Here is a 17,889-nt window from a genome sequence, read left to right on the forward strand (position 1 = left end):
TGAAACTTACCCACTTGTTTCCAACATATCTCAGGAAATTTTTTTTTAGATTTTAAACAAAAAATCTTATTAAACAAACATATCGATGTATTGAAACACATAATAAATTATGATATACGGCACACAAAAAAAAAGGAATTTGTGGTCATAAATTTGTCACTTTTACTTGAGGTCTATAAATATCTTTTCTGACAAATGATATCGGTAAACATGTAACACATATCGATTTGTAATGAATAAGAGTATACAGTAAAAATGGTTTTTGTCAATCTGAATAGTATCTGTCAATACTTTTGAGTTGTGGGAATTTTTATAAAATGTAGTTTTCTGAATCTACTTTCACTTATACTAACATATGTTACTTATCTGTGATTTATGACACGGGGTTTTCCTCATATTTTGCCCAATTTTCAACCGATTTGCTTGAAAGTATTGTTTTTAAAATCAGCAAACTATGTTTCATAAACACAAAGCAAAAAAAAAATTTCGCTGATAAAAAACGTGGTAGAAATGCGCAAAAAAAATTCCGCAATTAAATTATTGTAATTTTTGTACTGTTTCAATTTTTTGTTGTTACAGGCATAAAAAATATCCAATCGTAACGGTTTTTTTTTTGTCAAAATCTGTTAAATCTCTTTAATATACTGAAATTTTTTTCACAAGAGGGTAGCATAAGACTATGAAGGGAGGCAATCAGACCAACATATTTTCGCAGAACGCTAATCAACTGCAGATCATTGTGATGGGAAAAGGTTAAAGTCCGGAAACATGTAGGAAACATTTCAGTTTTTTTTTTTTTAATTGGTCAAGCAACCAGCTTATGTTTTTTGGGGCTCTTCAAATGGATTGACCCCCTAATCAACAAATACAAAATCTTCAACTAAGAGATTCTCCATTTTGTTTACAATATTGCAACTGGTTAAATATGAACGGCCGATTGCACTAGTTCATTTTATTTGCTGATGTGGCTTAGTTTACTTGCGACTGCATCAACAACCTTCGCAATGAACACACATAGGCAGAAGTCAATCCACACACAACAGTAACCATAATTTCTAACACCAATTTAGTGTAAGTGTATAGTTTATGATCAGCTAATTGGATCATTCATTCTTCCAGGACATCTAAATTCCAACATTTACTTGGAATCTTTTAAGAAACAATTGTCGCTGTTATTAGATGTTCCACTACCATCAAGATAACATGTACTTTCCCATGATGGTGTGCCTCCTTACTTCTCACGTGCTGTATCAAAATACTTAAATGAGTAATTTCCAGAGTGATGGATTGGCTACAGTAATGGGTCATACTCCTGGCCACCAAAATCGCCTGATCTAACACTGTTAAATTTTTGCATGTGGGGTCGGATGATAAGTATTGTTTATAAGAGAAAAAGTTCATACACATGAAAATTTGGTGTCTCATTTTACAGATGCCACCACACCAATTATGTAAAATCATGTAGAATTGTGGAAAGCAACACTGGCAATCCAAAAGCTTGCAGCCAAATGTATTGAAGTAGACAGATTATGAAAATGTACTGTAAACCTTATTAAATATATGAATACATTTTTATTTTTTTAATATTGCATTAATTGTATGTTAACTTCATTTTCTGTAATTAACATTTAAAAATTTTTGTATGGTAAGATTTCGTAGTAAAAAAATCAAATTTCGTGAACTTTTGTTTGTTTCTTATTGGACTATTTTACATCAATTTTCTCAGAATTTAATTCTCTACAAGATTTTGCAATAAATTTTATATATTTGTCAGTAATTTAACAAATATTTTGTATTAAAATAAAAAATGTATTATTAGACCACAAATTTTTCTGTTCTAGAAAATATTAGATATATATCTAGTATATTTTATGAAAATACTAGAGATATAGTTCTGGTACCTGTTGTATTCAATTTGTGAGGTCAAAAACCATCATCCCAAACCCGTAGGAGGAAGACACCCACTTTATGACGTTACCGATCGCCACACCACACCCTCCGTTCCAAGCCCTGAGGGGCTGTACCAGAGGTCATCTTTAGACCCTCTAACTGATTACATCTCACAGTTATCAGCCAGGCCTTGGTCGGGATGCCACCAATGTAAATGCCTCAGTAGACATTTCCATCAGTAAAATACAAATCAAATTTCTTTATTTGTAAAGATTCCTCCTTGATTTTATCATGACAGTACTTTCCTGGTATCCCACATCCTCAGTCATGATTGTATTAATTTTATTAAATTGCACATTAAAATAACACCATGTGCATGGTTTAATTTTAATGACAAAGTATATTGCTAAATTTAATTCTTTTATTTTTATTAATAAAATATTTATTGTATTTAAATATATATTATATAAATATTTATATTCTTATTAAAATGCAATTTAGTAAATTGAATTCAATCGTGACTGAGAATGTGGGATCCTATGAAAGTACTTTCATGAAAATTTAGGTAAGGTACCTTATCTCGATACTCTGTACTAGGTGGTTTATGTTTGTAGAATTTAATATATATATATATATGTATGTATATACTTCATTTAATATAATTAATATTAAATTAGAATTAATGAATAATCAGTAAAAAAAATAATAAAGTTTCAAAATATAACAAACAGCTGGTTTAGAAAAAAAACAAGCAGTTGTTAAGAGCTACGTCTATTTAAAATAAAATTATTTTGCTATTTATTATTTTATAATTGAAATAGCCAGCCCCATGACGAGTGAGCCTTTGAAACTTTAAAAATACAAACTTTTTTCAGATTGGGAGAAAAATTGTTTTTTGAGAGATACCTTCACAACTGTAGTGTTTTTTCAGGGGTTTGTATTATTCACTGTTTTTTTTTGTTTTTTTTTTTAATATGAAAATAGAAATTTTTGACTTTACTTTCCATATTTCAAAAGGAATAAAATTCCTATTTATGCCTAAGTAATAAAACCTATTATATTGCTAGATGAAGTAAATATATTTGTAAAGTAATTGAAGATCTTATATAAAAATAAACATCTAAATATTACAAAACATGTCTCTGAAGAAGACGCTAGAAATCAATTCAAGATAATGCACAGGTGTGGTAGAAGTACAGGGGAGTACAAGCCAGTCTTCTACATCTATGTGCTGGAATGATTGAGGGGATTAATGTACTCATAGGTAAAGATACACTTTTTTCTTAAATAATGTTTGATTTGCAGGATTATAGAATTGCGTTAATGGTGTGGTTTGGTGTGATTCACAAGAGCAGCTGATTATATGGATTCTGCTACTATTTATTATCATTTGTTGTTAATTTATAATAATAATTGTTATTGGTAATAATAATATGTACTGGTATTTTTAGAAAGCCTCTAATTTTATAATGATTATAATTTGAATTAGTAGCACACTAATATTATTAAAATATTTGGCATCTCTTGACCCAGATAATTAGATCATTTTTATAGAACATGAAATTTTATTACGTAGTTAAAGTAAATTGTTTTTATGTATATTATAAATTATGTTTAAAAATATTATGTGTTTTATGTGCATTTGTGTGCATCCTTGCTTCCATGTGCATATAACTGATCCCAGATTTGCATATTCAGATAATAGATGACGCATGAAAAGTGTGGGTCATGGGAATTGAGCTCAGGAGTTAGTGCATCAGCCACACCTCTGAGCTTGTCAGTCTACCGACTAAACTTTTTATGATTCCATTTATGATGTACATTAAGACAAAGATGGTAATGCATGAATTGAATTCTAGGAGTATATAGTTAAGTTTATTCATATGTTTGTGAGTTTAATTATTGTGTGTTTTGTTTGCCTTATGTATTCAAATCCTTCATTTAAAGTCAAGGTATAATTTGACCAAGATGTTATTGCATAAAAAATGTTTGTAGTATATTTGTGTAATGTCACTTAGTGATATATAAAAAATGACAAGTTTTTTAATGTGAAAATGTTGCAGTTGTGCATATAATTTTCTTAACTGATTGTTACGTAGAGAGCTTTGTTACAAGTTGTTTTTTTTTTTTACTTCCTTCTTATCATGGCAGAAATCAAGAATTACCGTAACTTAAATTTACTTAGCTCAAGTTCTGGAAAAAGTTGATAAGGGGAAATAGCTTTGTTCTATTTATATTTTCTTGTCAGAGTTATTTAATATTCAGGTTCATTTAGTGGGAATATTTTTAAATGTAAATTACGTTGCATCATACAATGGTCAATATATGTCTTTTTTAGAATCTTACTTAATTATGGAATTTAAAAATTGATTTTTTTTTTATACTATTTTTGGCAACCTTTAGATCTAAATATAACTTTTTCAAAAAAAATCTCACTTATTGAATAATTACCAATTTTTTTTTGAACTGAATAGAAAAAAGATATTGAAATTGCAATTCAGTGTTTATATGATTCGGAAATAATTTCAAAAATATTTTAAGTTTATTAATATCATCTAATATTCTAAACACAAAAACTGTGGTTGAAAAGATTTTTGGATTTTTAATAAATGCCATTAAATGTGTAATTTGCTTTCCATTGTAAGTAAGGTCTTTTATGCATGGTTCAGTTGGCTTAGATACAGAATAATAATTTTGGATATCAGTCATTACAACTTACATTTTACCAAATGTTTGTAATCCAGCATTGATCAAGTTACCAGTACTTATGCTGTAAACAATTTAATTTGATCAATTTATTTTTTTTAAATATATTTATTTCTATCAAGATTTTTTTCCTGTTGTCTGATGAAAATTAACTGGAACTCATATATGTTGAATTCTTGTTTATATAAAGGCTATCAACTTTTAATTCAGTACTGTCTGAAGAGTTTTGCTGCATCTGATACTTGTAAAACTGAAGTTTTACTGCACAAATTTTAGTAATTTTTAATCCACACTTATTCAAATAACTGATTTAATTAAATGGAAACCTCTGCATACAACTTCCCAGCCCAACTTATATATATTGTATTATAAGCTCTCTTCCAACAAAAAAAGTCAATTTTTGCAGTGGAGATGTTAATATATTAATTAACCTTTTATGTTATATGGTAAATAAATGATTTCTGCATTTAGTGTTTTAATAGTAAAACACTAAATAAGATATCAAGGATTCTTTTTTAATTATTGATGTGTATGATTCACAGATGCACATTTGGACAAAATATTACTTTGTGCTGCCAACATAGTCTTTTTTATAACTACCAATATTTATAGGATAAAAGTATTTTTAAAGCTGACATCTAATCTATAATCTTGAACTTGTTCAACAAAACATGAAACTGAGAAACAACATGGATTTCTTGATTTACTGGTTACATTTGAATTATAATTTTTTGAAAACTGTTGAACACCTTTTAATGAACAGCATCACTATACAATAATAAAACATAATGCATTAAATAGTAAAGAAATCATCGTAAAAAAAAATGATTCATGGATCCACTGTAATAAAGGATTGGTGATTTAGCCTATATTATAAAGTATACACGATAATAGCTATTTAATTATATCTAAAAATAGTTTGGAAATTACAGAAGAGACAGAAAACTATTGTATATGTTAGTATTGTAGGAAATTTCTAGAGGAAAAACGTACTGAAAGGTAGTTATCTCATTTATATCTGTTAAAAGGTTAAGTTGGGTTTTCTTTGAACTGGACATTGAAAAATAGTATACCATTACAAAGTTGTAATATCATTTGTAACTCTCTTTTTTTGTATTCATTTTCATATTTAATTGTCTGTTTTGTCATTATTCTGATGTACCTTTTTTTATTGTTAGGATTAGGTTATTTTCTTGTTGAAGAAATATTTTTCCTTAAAAATTCAATAATTATACAGCAACCATTTGCATACCGGTTTTAAAAAATAATATCCTTAAAATATTTGAAAGATATGTATTTGTTTGCATTTATCAGCATTGTCAGCTGACAATGCTGAGTAATGCGAAGTATAAGGCAACTGCCTTATACTTTTAAAGAATTATTAATTATAAAAATATTTGTGCAAACAGGACAAGAGAAGTCAAATTAACGAACTGGCTACAGTCAACCTTGTGTCACTATTATGCTAACCTGCGCAAGAAAAAGTTCTAAATAGGGATTCTTAATTATAATTGTAATAGCTTTTCTAGTAGAAAAGTTTTTCTTGTAATTTTCAATGAGAAAGGTTTCCTCATTTCATTTTTTTTTTTATGTCATATTAATTGTTCATTTCGGCTAATATTCCAGTTCATGAATAATCCTTTATAGGTATTTTCTTTCTATTTACTTTTCAATTGTGACATTGTATGTTAATTTTTTTCCGCACACTTTTTATCATTAATGTCAGTATTATAATTTAAAATTTTTTTGTTCGATTTTAATATTTTATGTAATGTTTGTTAAAATGTGTAACATTCAGTAGTGCTCAAATTTATAGGAGCACTCGATGAAAAACAAGAAATTTCTCTTAAGATACAATGTATTAACAATAAAGAATTCAGACAGGCATTAGTTTATAGTTGATCTGCTTCCCTTGTTCTTTATTATCTCCTGACAATGTTTAGGTATTGATCCATGTAAATTTTTCATGTTTTTCAGTTCATATTCATGAAACCACATCTTGATTATTGAAGTTAGAGCCATTTTTGTTATATACTGGCAAGTTTTTGCTTTTAAATCCACCTCAGATTCTCAGTTGGGTTTAAGTCTGGTGAGTTGGCAGGCCATGGAAGAACATTTATACTGCTTTCAGTGTAGAAGAGTTTGAATTTTTTATATGTTCGACCAGGTGCAAGATCTTGTTGGAAAATTGTGTAACCAGTTGGAAACAATATTTGTAAGCGTGGAAGCCCTCTTCTCTGGAGTAAATATATGTATTTATCAGAATTTATCATTCCTTCTACAGGAACCAAAGGTCTTGGTCCATGAAAGCTCATACAGCCTAAAACATTTCCTTTGGAAGATTTTTTGGTGTTTGCAGGTTATGAGAAGATGGTGTAACCACATTTGTACTTTTGTGTATAAAGTTTACTTTATATCCCTGGACTTCAAAATGTGATTGATCAGAAAAGAAAACTCTTTTTGATTTTTCTGTTTCATTCTTTATAGGTTTCAGTCCATTGTAGACATTTCTTATGCATTATTGCAGTAATCAGTTGCTTTTCCATTGGTCTGTATGCTCTTCTGCAGACTTCCCAGAGTTATCGTTTAACAGTTCTTGCATGAATATGTATACCATTTTTTTAATTTCTTTGTTTAAATCTGCAGCAGATAATCAAGGATTCATTTTGCTTTTTTTTAAATCAATAAATGATCTTTCTGAGGAGTGGTTTCCTTTTACAACCACATTTTTCTTCTTTTTTTGGAGAAAAAGAAACAGTTCTTTTAAACTGCTTTAAAATTTTGTTAACTGTAGCTAAACCTACCTTTATATTCTTCAGCAATCATCCTCTGTGACCATGCTTCTATGCTAAGATAGAGTAATAATTTTGGAATGTTTTCAAGTTGTGTCCATCTTATTTGGTAAATCAACAACAAAGCTTAAATAAAAATTGCTATTGCACTATAATATGGTATATTTGATAAAACACAGCTACAATATGTGAAACTGTAAACTCACATGTGCACTAACTATGTGAGAGGGTTATGTGTAACAAAGTATCTAGTAAGAGCAGCTGTAATCTTGCCAATTATCTATTACAAAAGTATAGAAAAATGTGCGTGTATTTGTTAAAACTATAATTGTTTTCTGAAATTGTATCATGGTATGGGATGTTAAAACTGATAGGTTAAGAGAATTTTTTTTTATAGGCATCACATTGAATATTTCTTCTCTTTAGTTTTGTATTTTTTTCTTGTTCAGAAACATTTGACAGTCTGCACTTGTTTAGTGCATTTACCTGAGGACTTATAATAAAATGAGAATAATTTTCTTTTTCTTTCTTGGCAAAAGTTTATTTTAGGTTTTTATGCTAATGTTTCAATTTGCATTCATTGTTAATGAAAGAGGATTACTTTTAGTTAAATTGTTGGTTATTACACAGTAAATGTAAGTATGCTGCTGTAGTTGCTAAGCTATTCTTTTAATTATTTTGTTAGTGGTTTTGCTGCTGTACGTTTTTTTAAATTTAATTTCTTGAGTTGCTCTTATTCTGTATTTTTTCTTGCCTGTAGATATTTTAATTAACTAGATCGATATTTTATTTTAATCATAATTATCAGCTGTATGCATGCAGTTATGAATAAATTCTCTTTAGGTTTTGGTTGTTAATTATTCCATCACTAATGGTATGTTACTACTGTGAATGCTATGATGATTATTTTTCAAATAGGTTGATTTAGATTTCCTTTTCTTCTGGATATCTAGTCCATGTTCTTTATTACTGCATTTATCTAATTAATTTGTTTTTCTGATAAGTTTTATTATATTACCTATATTTTCGGTTTCAAAAGTATGCTATCTCAGAACAGTCAAATTACAAATTTACCAATGTCAAATTACCAATGTTCTTAAACTGACCATTTATTTTTCTTCAGTCATTTAAAAATAAAGTTAAAACCAAAGAGAAAAGACTTTTATTTTATCTTTATTTGTTATACAGCATCTTTATCTTTATTTGAATTAACAGCTTTCACATTCTTAAGCTGCATGGTTTCTTCGAAGCTTTTTCCCATACAAGATTTTTAACTGTGTTGAAGTTTTTTTTTTTTACAGTGTAATCTTATTTTATTGCATGTTATTGTTTTTGTCATTATTTTACTGTCTGTTATTGGGAAATACTGATTGCATGTGTTTTTTGTTAATTTCATGAACTAATTTCTTTTTATAATGTAATGATTTGATTTATTTTTTGTTGTATATATGTGTGTATACGTTTATATATATATGTACATATACACACTTTTATATACACTTTTTTACCTGCAAGGTTTCATTTTCATTTTTGTTATGTATTTCTTGAACATAAATGTTCTTGAATATGTTGTAGAAACAAGTCACCTGAATTAATTCTTGACTTAGTATTAATAAATATCAAGAAGAAGAATTTCACTTTATAAAGTATGTCGCTTAAGTTTAAGTAATCTCAAAGCTATACAAAAAGTTTACATTATTATTGATATTATTTCCTTTATAACTTAAAAGCGCATTTTGCTCGTGATATATATATATATATATATATATATGTCTTTTCAATTATAATATTGTAATGTTATCAGTGTTTTCAATTAATTTTTTCATTTATTCTTTATATTCCAGCTTGTTTGACTTTTTAACATTAGTAATGACTATTATTTTTATTTAGGAGGTGAATACTAAATGAATTCCAGCGTCTAAGCTAAATATTTCTCATTTATATATTTTAAATGAAACTTTCGACATGTCAGTCAGTAGTTTAAGTGTTCAAAGAATTGTTGGATGTTTAGTGTGTTTTTTAAATGGATGCAGGTGACTTGTTTCATAGTTTTCATTTAGCAGTTCATCGAGAGGATAGAAGGGGCCGCACGTAGTTAATAAGTTTGTTCTGAATGCCTTGCTGATAAAGCAGGAGTTTCAGGGATGCAATGTGCTACAGACGAAGCAGCAGGCGATGCCGAACCAGGGAGTATGGGACATGAGAGGGAAACAGTTCTTCACTGGTGTTGAAATTAGAGTCTGGGCGATTGCTTGTTTTGCACCACAGAGAACCGTTCGGGAAGATGCACTAAGGTATAAATGATGTTTATAAAATATATTAATATAATTTTTGGGCAATAAATTCATTCAGAGTATACTTGTGGTTTTTTTTTTTGTTAAAAATAAATATTCAATTTAAATTTTATTTCTAGGTCATATTTTTAGAAATTTTGTGGGTTCTTTTTGTTACTTCAAACATTCATGTTACTGTAATACATCTTTCCTTAATAATAGTAATAATTTTGTGCCATTTCTTGTAAGCCTCAATTAATAATAAATTAAACCTTTCACATCTGCTGTTTTTTCAGAAATCCTGTATCTGTGTATTGTGTTTTTTCCCTCTTCCAGTTGAAAACTAATTTAACTACCAGATTTTATTAAATTTCTTTTGAATTTTTCTAGTTAAGAAGGTTTTGATAATGTATATAAAAATTTCAAAGCTGCTATTTTTTTTCTTTCTATAGTTTTTCATGAACAGCGGATGACTATTCTATTTTATTTTTTTTTAATATTTTATACTGTTACATTTGTAAATTGGATTGATTTAATTTTAAAGGAAAAACAAGAAATAAACAGTTTTGCTGTCAACTGAAATTAAGAACTTAATCTGTATGATTCTGTAGCTAATTGTAAATTATTTTTAAGAACAATTATCAGTATAGGTGAAAATGCAGTGTTTAAAAAAAAATTCTTATAACTTTTCAAGTGTTTTAAAATAAATTTCTTTTTTATTTCAGGTAATTTAAAAATAGAATTGTAATATAAAGTAGGGGTAATATGGATTGCAACTACTTGTATTAAATTCTGTATAAAAGTTTTTGCCGAAATTAGGGAAAACAAATCCTTTTTTTCCCTATAAACATTTTCAAAATATCCATCCTATCGGCATTAGAGCAAGAAATGTTGAACAGGTTTTGTTTAAAAAACTTAAGCAGATCTTTAAAAAAACAAATAATAAGAATTAAAAACATTTTTTTTTTTTAACTAATATAGAGAAGTGGAAAAGAAAGTAAACTTTTATTCTGTTCCATATTGATGGGTTTTAGAATTGGACCATAAGTTCACTTTCCTTTTTTTTATTAAATTTTTAGAAATCTAGGTTATGCCTTTGTTTCTTTCTGTAATCTCTTTGCCTAACTGAATTTAGTGTCTTCTTACTTGGTAATGCCTTTTTCATTCCCGAAAGGTGTTTCATATTCTTAGATTAAATTTACTAACAGGTTAATACACTTAAGATTCAGCTAACTTTAAAAAATTTTTTTTTTACTATTTTTTCACGTCTTCAGGTAGAGCTGTTATGATTCTCGTTAGCATTCCGTACTACTCCTTTCACACATTTTGGCAATAATTTTTCATCAAACCTGGCAATATTCAGGAGTTGTATCTCTAAGCAGAATTGTATTAATTGGCTTTTTTGACATTCTTTTAATGACTACCAGGCAAGCTTAATTCATCTTAACTGTTCTATTATTGAATTATCAACTATACACCTTTGGTATATTTTTTTCTTGTCGGTTGAAGTTTAGTGGTAAAGTGTACCTCAAAGCATTACTGATTGTTTCATTGAGTTGATATCTTTTCCTGTAATACCTTGTCATGATTTTTTTTACTGCCATTCACCTTTCCTTCTAATGTTATTTTCAACATGAGTTATTTACTAACTGCAACATGAGTTAATTGCAAGGCAGTCTCTTAATATTTCACAGTGTGTAGTTGTTTCATTTCTCTCAGAAAAATAATTGCTTATTCAAATTAAGAAAATTACTATATAAAATAAATGAAACACCTTTTCAATAAGTAAATTCATATTTGGCTATTCCCTTAAAATAGACACCTCAGTGAATAATTTGTTATTACTTATGTTAGACTAGTATAAAAGTATTTAATATTTGTATGTTTTTGACAAAAGATATCCAAATTTAACAAATCTTAAGTGGCCAAAAAATAAACATCAAAGCAGTTATTGTATGCTACTTTTCATAAAAATTATTTTTGTAGATATTAAATTTTTATATATAAATTGTCAAATGTTTCCACATTCCAGAAAAATAATGTATATTGATGTTTTAACACATTCAGCTCCATGGTCATATTTTTTTTGATTTATCAATGTCTAAATGCTATCTTTATAAGAAGTTACATAACACTATTAGCATCATCCATCCTAGGAAATAAATCTTTATTCTTCATTTCCTGACTGCATTAAATTCAAATATTGGGTACTTATACAGAATGAAAATGGCAAAAAGAATTGATGGCTTAAAGGATATGATATACCCATGTTTATGAATATAAATACCTCATGAATAGACATAATGAAAAAAAATTCTAGAAGAATGGAGAAATACTATTTGATTTTGAAGTGGTCTTTGTAAAAGATAATTCTAAAATTCCTTTACTAAAAACCATATAGTGCATTCATTCAAGAAAATCACCCGTGTTCCCATTTAAATTGTTAAAACATATAAGATGCATTAACATTTTAAAATTGAAAAACAGTGAAATATTACTCACATTGCAATGAGACTGTGCCCATATCACATCAAATGCTATAAATGAGAAAAAATAATAATTATTAAAGCAACAGACGAATTTTAATAATTTGTAGGTGGAAAATTCAATAATAAAGTTATCAGTCAGATGTTACAGCTGGTGGATAACATGAACATAAGGAGCAAAAAAAATGGAAAGCAACGTGGCTATGATGACACATGATGGTCCGACAAGATCACATTAAATTCTGTTGAAGAGGTAGAGCAAATCAAATGACAATACCGATCAAGAAGCAGAAGAAGACTAATGTTACTTCAAAAGAGAAATTTGAAAAGGATTTAAAAAAAAGAAATGGATTGTACAAATATCTGGTTAACAGGAGAGACTATGCCAAATGTCATGAACATATTGTAGACATGCAAAGAAATTTTATTATATGAAAAGGTTCTGTACATATTATGGATAGTAAAAAAAAATAAAAAATGTCTACTAATTTTAAGCGTACCATAGAGAAATTGCTGGATGGGGACATTGTATTTCCTCTATGGCTTTGAAATTGATATTTATTACATAGGTAAAGAAATAGCATTAATATTTTTTAAGTCTTAAAACAATAAATTTCTTATTCTATTATGTTTGTGATTTTCAGATCATTAAATTTAGTGACTATTCTTTTTATTATGTTGTCAGTCTTAAAAATCAAAAAAAATTATAGCTTTTTTTATATTTGTAGATGCTATATAATAATACATTAGCATTGTATGTACTGAACAAATAATAAATAAAAGAACAAAAGCTAATTTTGTATTAATTTAAAAATTTCATATTTTAAAGACCTAAACATGTATTATTCTTATATAAGAAATTGGTATACAAGTACCTCACTGCTTACTACCTCATGTAGTGAAAGTGTTGTTTAGCTGTACAGTTAGTACAAATTCAATATTTTTTTTTTATAAATTGCAATAATAAAATGTTCTTATTTTTAGTAATCAGATGAATCTACTTAATAAAAAAAAAATATTAAAAAAAATATGTATGTACTGTTTATTAAATATACCTTGCCAAACATTTCTAGTCTGTTAGACTACTAACAGAGATATATAAAAGTAAATAAGAGAAATAGCGGCAAGCACTTAGGTATTTGGTAATGCTCAATTTGATGCCAATGGTGTCATGCCATACAGAATATGTTAATCATAGATTGCTTAGAAATCAGTTGCTGAAATAGAAAAATGAATCATGGACTATGGATGATTTAATATCATTAATTTTTTTTTCTCTTTACAGGACATATGTAATCAAATATTGTGGTTAAAGTTTGTTAACATAATTTTGGATAACATATTTTTTCTTTTGCTTATGCTTATGTAGGAATTTTACACAGCAGCTGCAGAAGATAAGCAATGATGCTGGAATGCCAATTATCGGACAACCTTGTTTTTGTAAGTTATTATTATGTGATGTGCATGGCTATTTAGTTACATTTATTGATGCATTTGTATAAGCTTATCTCAGTTTTTAACTAATATAATTACTGAGAGAATGCAATGCATAACAATGATTATGGAATATCCATGATTTCTATGGATTTGTTGTATAAATTACAGAGCTAGGGATAGCTGTGCTTATATTACTAGCATCACAGTTTTCTTAATGTTGATATTATTCTGCTATAAGGAAAGATGAACAAAATTAAAAAATTATCTGCCTGCCCTTTGTTACACTAGCATTGTGTTATACATCGAGATAATTAGTTTGGAGGATAAATTGATCATTTCTCCAAAGGTGATTGGAAAATGCCAGATTGCAAAAGGGTGGTCATGCACTGATTCTAGTCAAAGTTTGTGGTAGTATAGGCCAGTGTTGTACTTCACATATCTGTGTATTGAGGTTGGATCTAGTGAAACTATTGACCTTGGATGACAGTATTCATCTATTCTGTCTGCAGCATGTTAGTGAATTTTTGTAATCTTTTAACTCCATAAATTTATTTTTACTTACTTTTTCTTTAAGTCAAATTAAATTTTGTAACTAATTGGATTTAACTTCGTGTTTTAGTATTAAAAATTCACTTATTTAACAATGAAAGATAAAAGATTTTCTATATAAACCATTTTTTTAACCAGTAGCAAAAGTGTTTTAAACTTAGCAATACAGATGAGTCTTAAAAAGAAAAATTGTAAAATTTATCAAAGATATAGGCCAAATACACAAGGGTGTATATTGCCCTCTTTTTGTTTGATATTTCCAGACTGGGTGGTTGATTTGGATGAATTAAGCATGATTTATGGGGCATTGATACCATTTAATTTTGGTCACAGTTGGCCAAGGGACTAGGGAGATAGGATCTCTTCTTTTTGTATCGGAAAATTTAATTCAAAGGATTGGTAATTTTTTTCACATTATTTAATCACCCTTATTTAGCTAAGATACAACTAATCTGGGTCCCATACCTTAATATTTTTCTTAAAAAAAATAAAGATTTTCTTTTCTTTTGTTCTTAATTGCCCATTTAATTTTCCTCTTAAGTAATAATCTGTTGAGGTCAAATATAGTCCTACTTATGTCTAGATAACCCATAGGTAGGCTGTCCATAATAACTTTGCTGGGAATGTTATGAAAGAATTGTGTGTACTGTTTAATATCTGTTTAAGAAAAGTGGTTCTCCGCCAATACCCTGTTAAATTTTTATTTCTATACTTTTACATGTATTTTTTTTTAGTTGAATCCAATTTTATTTATTTTCTTAGTCATTGGTTTTTCAGGAATAAAAAACTATATTTTTTTTTAAATTGTAAATGTTAAAAACAACACTACATCTCCTTCTAACCAAAGGTTAATGTCTTATGTTTAAATGGGTTTATAAAGGAGAAATGGCATGCCTACAACAAATTTGTTAGAGTTAATTGTATATTAATACTTTCCAGAAATATATAGAACTGATCTGTGAAAGGTTGATTAAAATCTGTCAATTGTTTACTGTGATGCACATCATTCCAAATTTGCTTAAATACCAAATAAATTTATTTTTCCCACATCATAGAACTTCCAACTACACCCATCAGTATATGTTTGCAATGCAGTGTTCAGCATTATGTTTTTATCAGATTAAAAAGAAAGAGATTAATATGTGAAGATTAATTTGAAAATTTTGAAATTGATATTCATGAATAAACTTCTTAACTTTTCTTCTCAATCCTGAAACTAATGGGAACATTTAATTTGCAAGTTTTTAAAAATAAAATTCATTTCATAACTGATAGCAGTTTCTATTCAGTGATTCTGGAAAGTATGGTTTCTGTTTTATTGTTTATCATAATTATTTTATTTATATTTTTCATTTAATGTACATATTCATTTAGTGGAAATAAGTATATTCATTTTTTTCTTAATAACTTCCAGTAGTTTCCGTATCATTACTGAAAACTAAGCCCTAATGCTGGAAGAAGAAACTTTCAAATTCACACTGGCCTGCCTATCATGGAAAGCAATTATTTTAATATTGTGTTGTAAAATATGCCATTCTTCCAGTCACGATGCAAGGATTTCTGCTTTATTCTTGGATAAATTTAGATCACAAATGAGATCATTTAATTCTGATTAATTAAGTGTGGTTCACTATTTGTATTTTCTAAAAGGTCTGGGTCTCTCCTTTGTTCATTATCTGATAAATCTGCACAACCTTCAGCATCAACAGCTTCAGTTTATCCAATTCCCATGTTTTTGATGGTACTGGAATAGAAATTGGACTGTTTGACTCTGGTTTTATGACAGAGAAAATATCAAGATATTTAACAGTATGTTTATTCATACTTATCACTGATATTTTTGTTATACAAAAATAGCAGTCTATGGTGTGGTGTAGTGATCCTTCTTTCCAAACCATTGAAATTGCAAATGTCATGTGACTAGATCCATTCAACCAACCAGTCAACATGAATTACAGCAAATATTAGGAGTCCAGGATCTAACCTGCATTACATCCAGTATATAGTTCATATGATTTTGTTTTCAGTGGAGTTATATTTCTCCTCTGAGAAAGTTATCACCGGAGTTACATTTCTTCTTAGAGAAGAACTGTATTTTACCACAAATGAATAGCAACAGTCTAAATGGTAAATGTAACTGTGTGGCAGTTTTACTAAAAAGTTTACACACTTTTTTCAAAACTTTATACACACATTAATATATTACATAAAAATAAAATCACAAATTCGTTGGAGACGTAGCTGCACCACTAAATGTTACACACACACACACACACACACACACACACACACCGAGCTTGCATTTCACTGGTATAGTTGAAAAAATATCTTGGGCAGCATGATACATTATTTACTCTTTACAGCACTGTCACTAAAACAGAATTCATTTATGTTGCATGTTACTATTGGATGACAATTCATTTAGAAAAAATTATGACATGAATCATATGTATGTATCATTGCAATTGTTTTAATTACTGTGAAAGTAATTATAGTTATTATCAACTCAAATAAATTATAGTTTATTTAACAACTTAACTGCTGTAATAAATAAAATAAATTAGAAATATATTGTACTTGTACTGTTCATTCACATGTACTTGTTGAAAGGTAGGAAGGCCATTTACAAAAAATCTAAGGCTGATAGGGAAATTCTGACTTCATATTTGTAATTGCCTAAAAATACATAGGCTTGAGCAAATATTGATAGTGTAACAAAATCATTGTTGATCCATGTTATTAATACTTCTCTATTAAATAATCTGAGAGTTCAGTATAATTTTATCAAAATTAATATTCAAATATGCCTAATTAATAATGTGACCTACTGAAGTCAGAAATATTTTTTATATAAAAAAAATTAAAATTTTATGATTTTCCTATATTGGTATTTTATAAATTTTTGTTTATAATTTGATTATATCTTTATTGTTATTCTTGTACATTACTTTCTTAGCTAGTTAAGCTTGTGTACTTATGAGGATCATTCAAATATGAACTGGAATTTGTTTACATAGCTGCTTTATTGATATTAGATAATATTACAAATAAATTATCTTATTTTTCTACATAGTTTCCTTTTAACAGAAATACATTTTATCCATCAGTTAGGTAGTCTTTTGATCCGCTCATCAGAAAAACAAGATGACTGCTCCAAAAACCAATTGTGCACATAATGTTCAACCATGGCAACGTCTTTGAATATTTCCTCTCCTAAAACTTCTTTCACTGCAAACTTCTTTCCACATGTATAACATGTGGAAATCACACTTGATAGTTCTAGACTGTAGAGTGGGAGTTCATGAGCGGATATTCAATGAATTTTAGAAAGGTTAATGTGAGTCTGAGTTACTGTAAGCAGCCATGCATAATCATTGGTTGTCAGCATCGTTTATTGCAATAACCAGCCTTATGTCAGCCAAAACTGGGTGAAGTATGCCACATTTACAGTCCTTAATTGCTGCAGGAAATCAGGCAACAGCACATCTTTGAGTCCCAAAACGCAGTTGCCAAAACTTTTCCAGCTGACAAGTGTTTCTTGGGCTGCCTCCCCACTTTTCCATAATTTCATACTTGTTCCCTTGCTTTCCAGGTTTTAATGGATCCACATTCATCACAGGTCACAACAAGATTCAAAAATGTTTCTCCTTCCTCAAAGCTATTCAGAAGCCGCTATCAGATGTCTTTCCAGACATTTCTCTTTGCTTCAGTGAGAAGATGTGGAACTCGCCTCACTCATATTTTGCTTTATCCAAG

The 17,889-nt window shown here is 28.4% G+C and overlaps 1 protein-coding gene across 9 annotated transcripts in view; it reads left to right on the top strand.

Annotated features, from left to right (window-relative positions):
* The window catches only part of AGO1 (protein argonaute-1), a 208,695-nt gene that overhangs the window by 150,365 nt on the left and 40,441 nt on the right, over nt 1-17,889 (top strand). For 4 of the 9 annotated variants that reach the window (XM_075356949.1, XM_075356977.1, XM_075357014.1 and 1 more), the window contains 2 exons: nt 9,519-9,682; nt 13,517-13,587. In XM_075356949.1, coding sequence (XP_075213064.1) covers nt 9,519-9,682; nt 13,517-13,587 — 235 coding nt within the window. The remainder of the gene's footprint in view (nt 1-9,518; nt 9,683-13,516; nt 13,588-17,889) is intronic. The other 5 variants (XM_075356958.1, XM_075356988.1, XM_075356996.1 and 2 more) reach the window with 3 other exon arrangements.

This window comes from Lycorma delicatula, chromosome 1 (assembly GCF_047948215.1).
Source record: "Lycorma delicatula isolate Av1 chromosome 1, ASM4794821v1, whole genome shotgun sequence".
Lineage (NCBI taxonomy): Eukaryota > Metazoa > Arthropoda > Insecta > Hemiptera > Fulgoridae > Lycorma > Lycorma delicatula.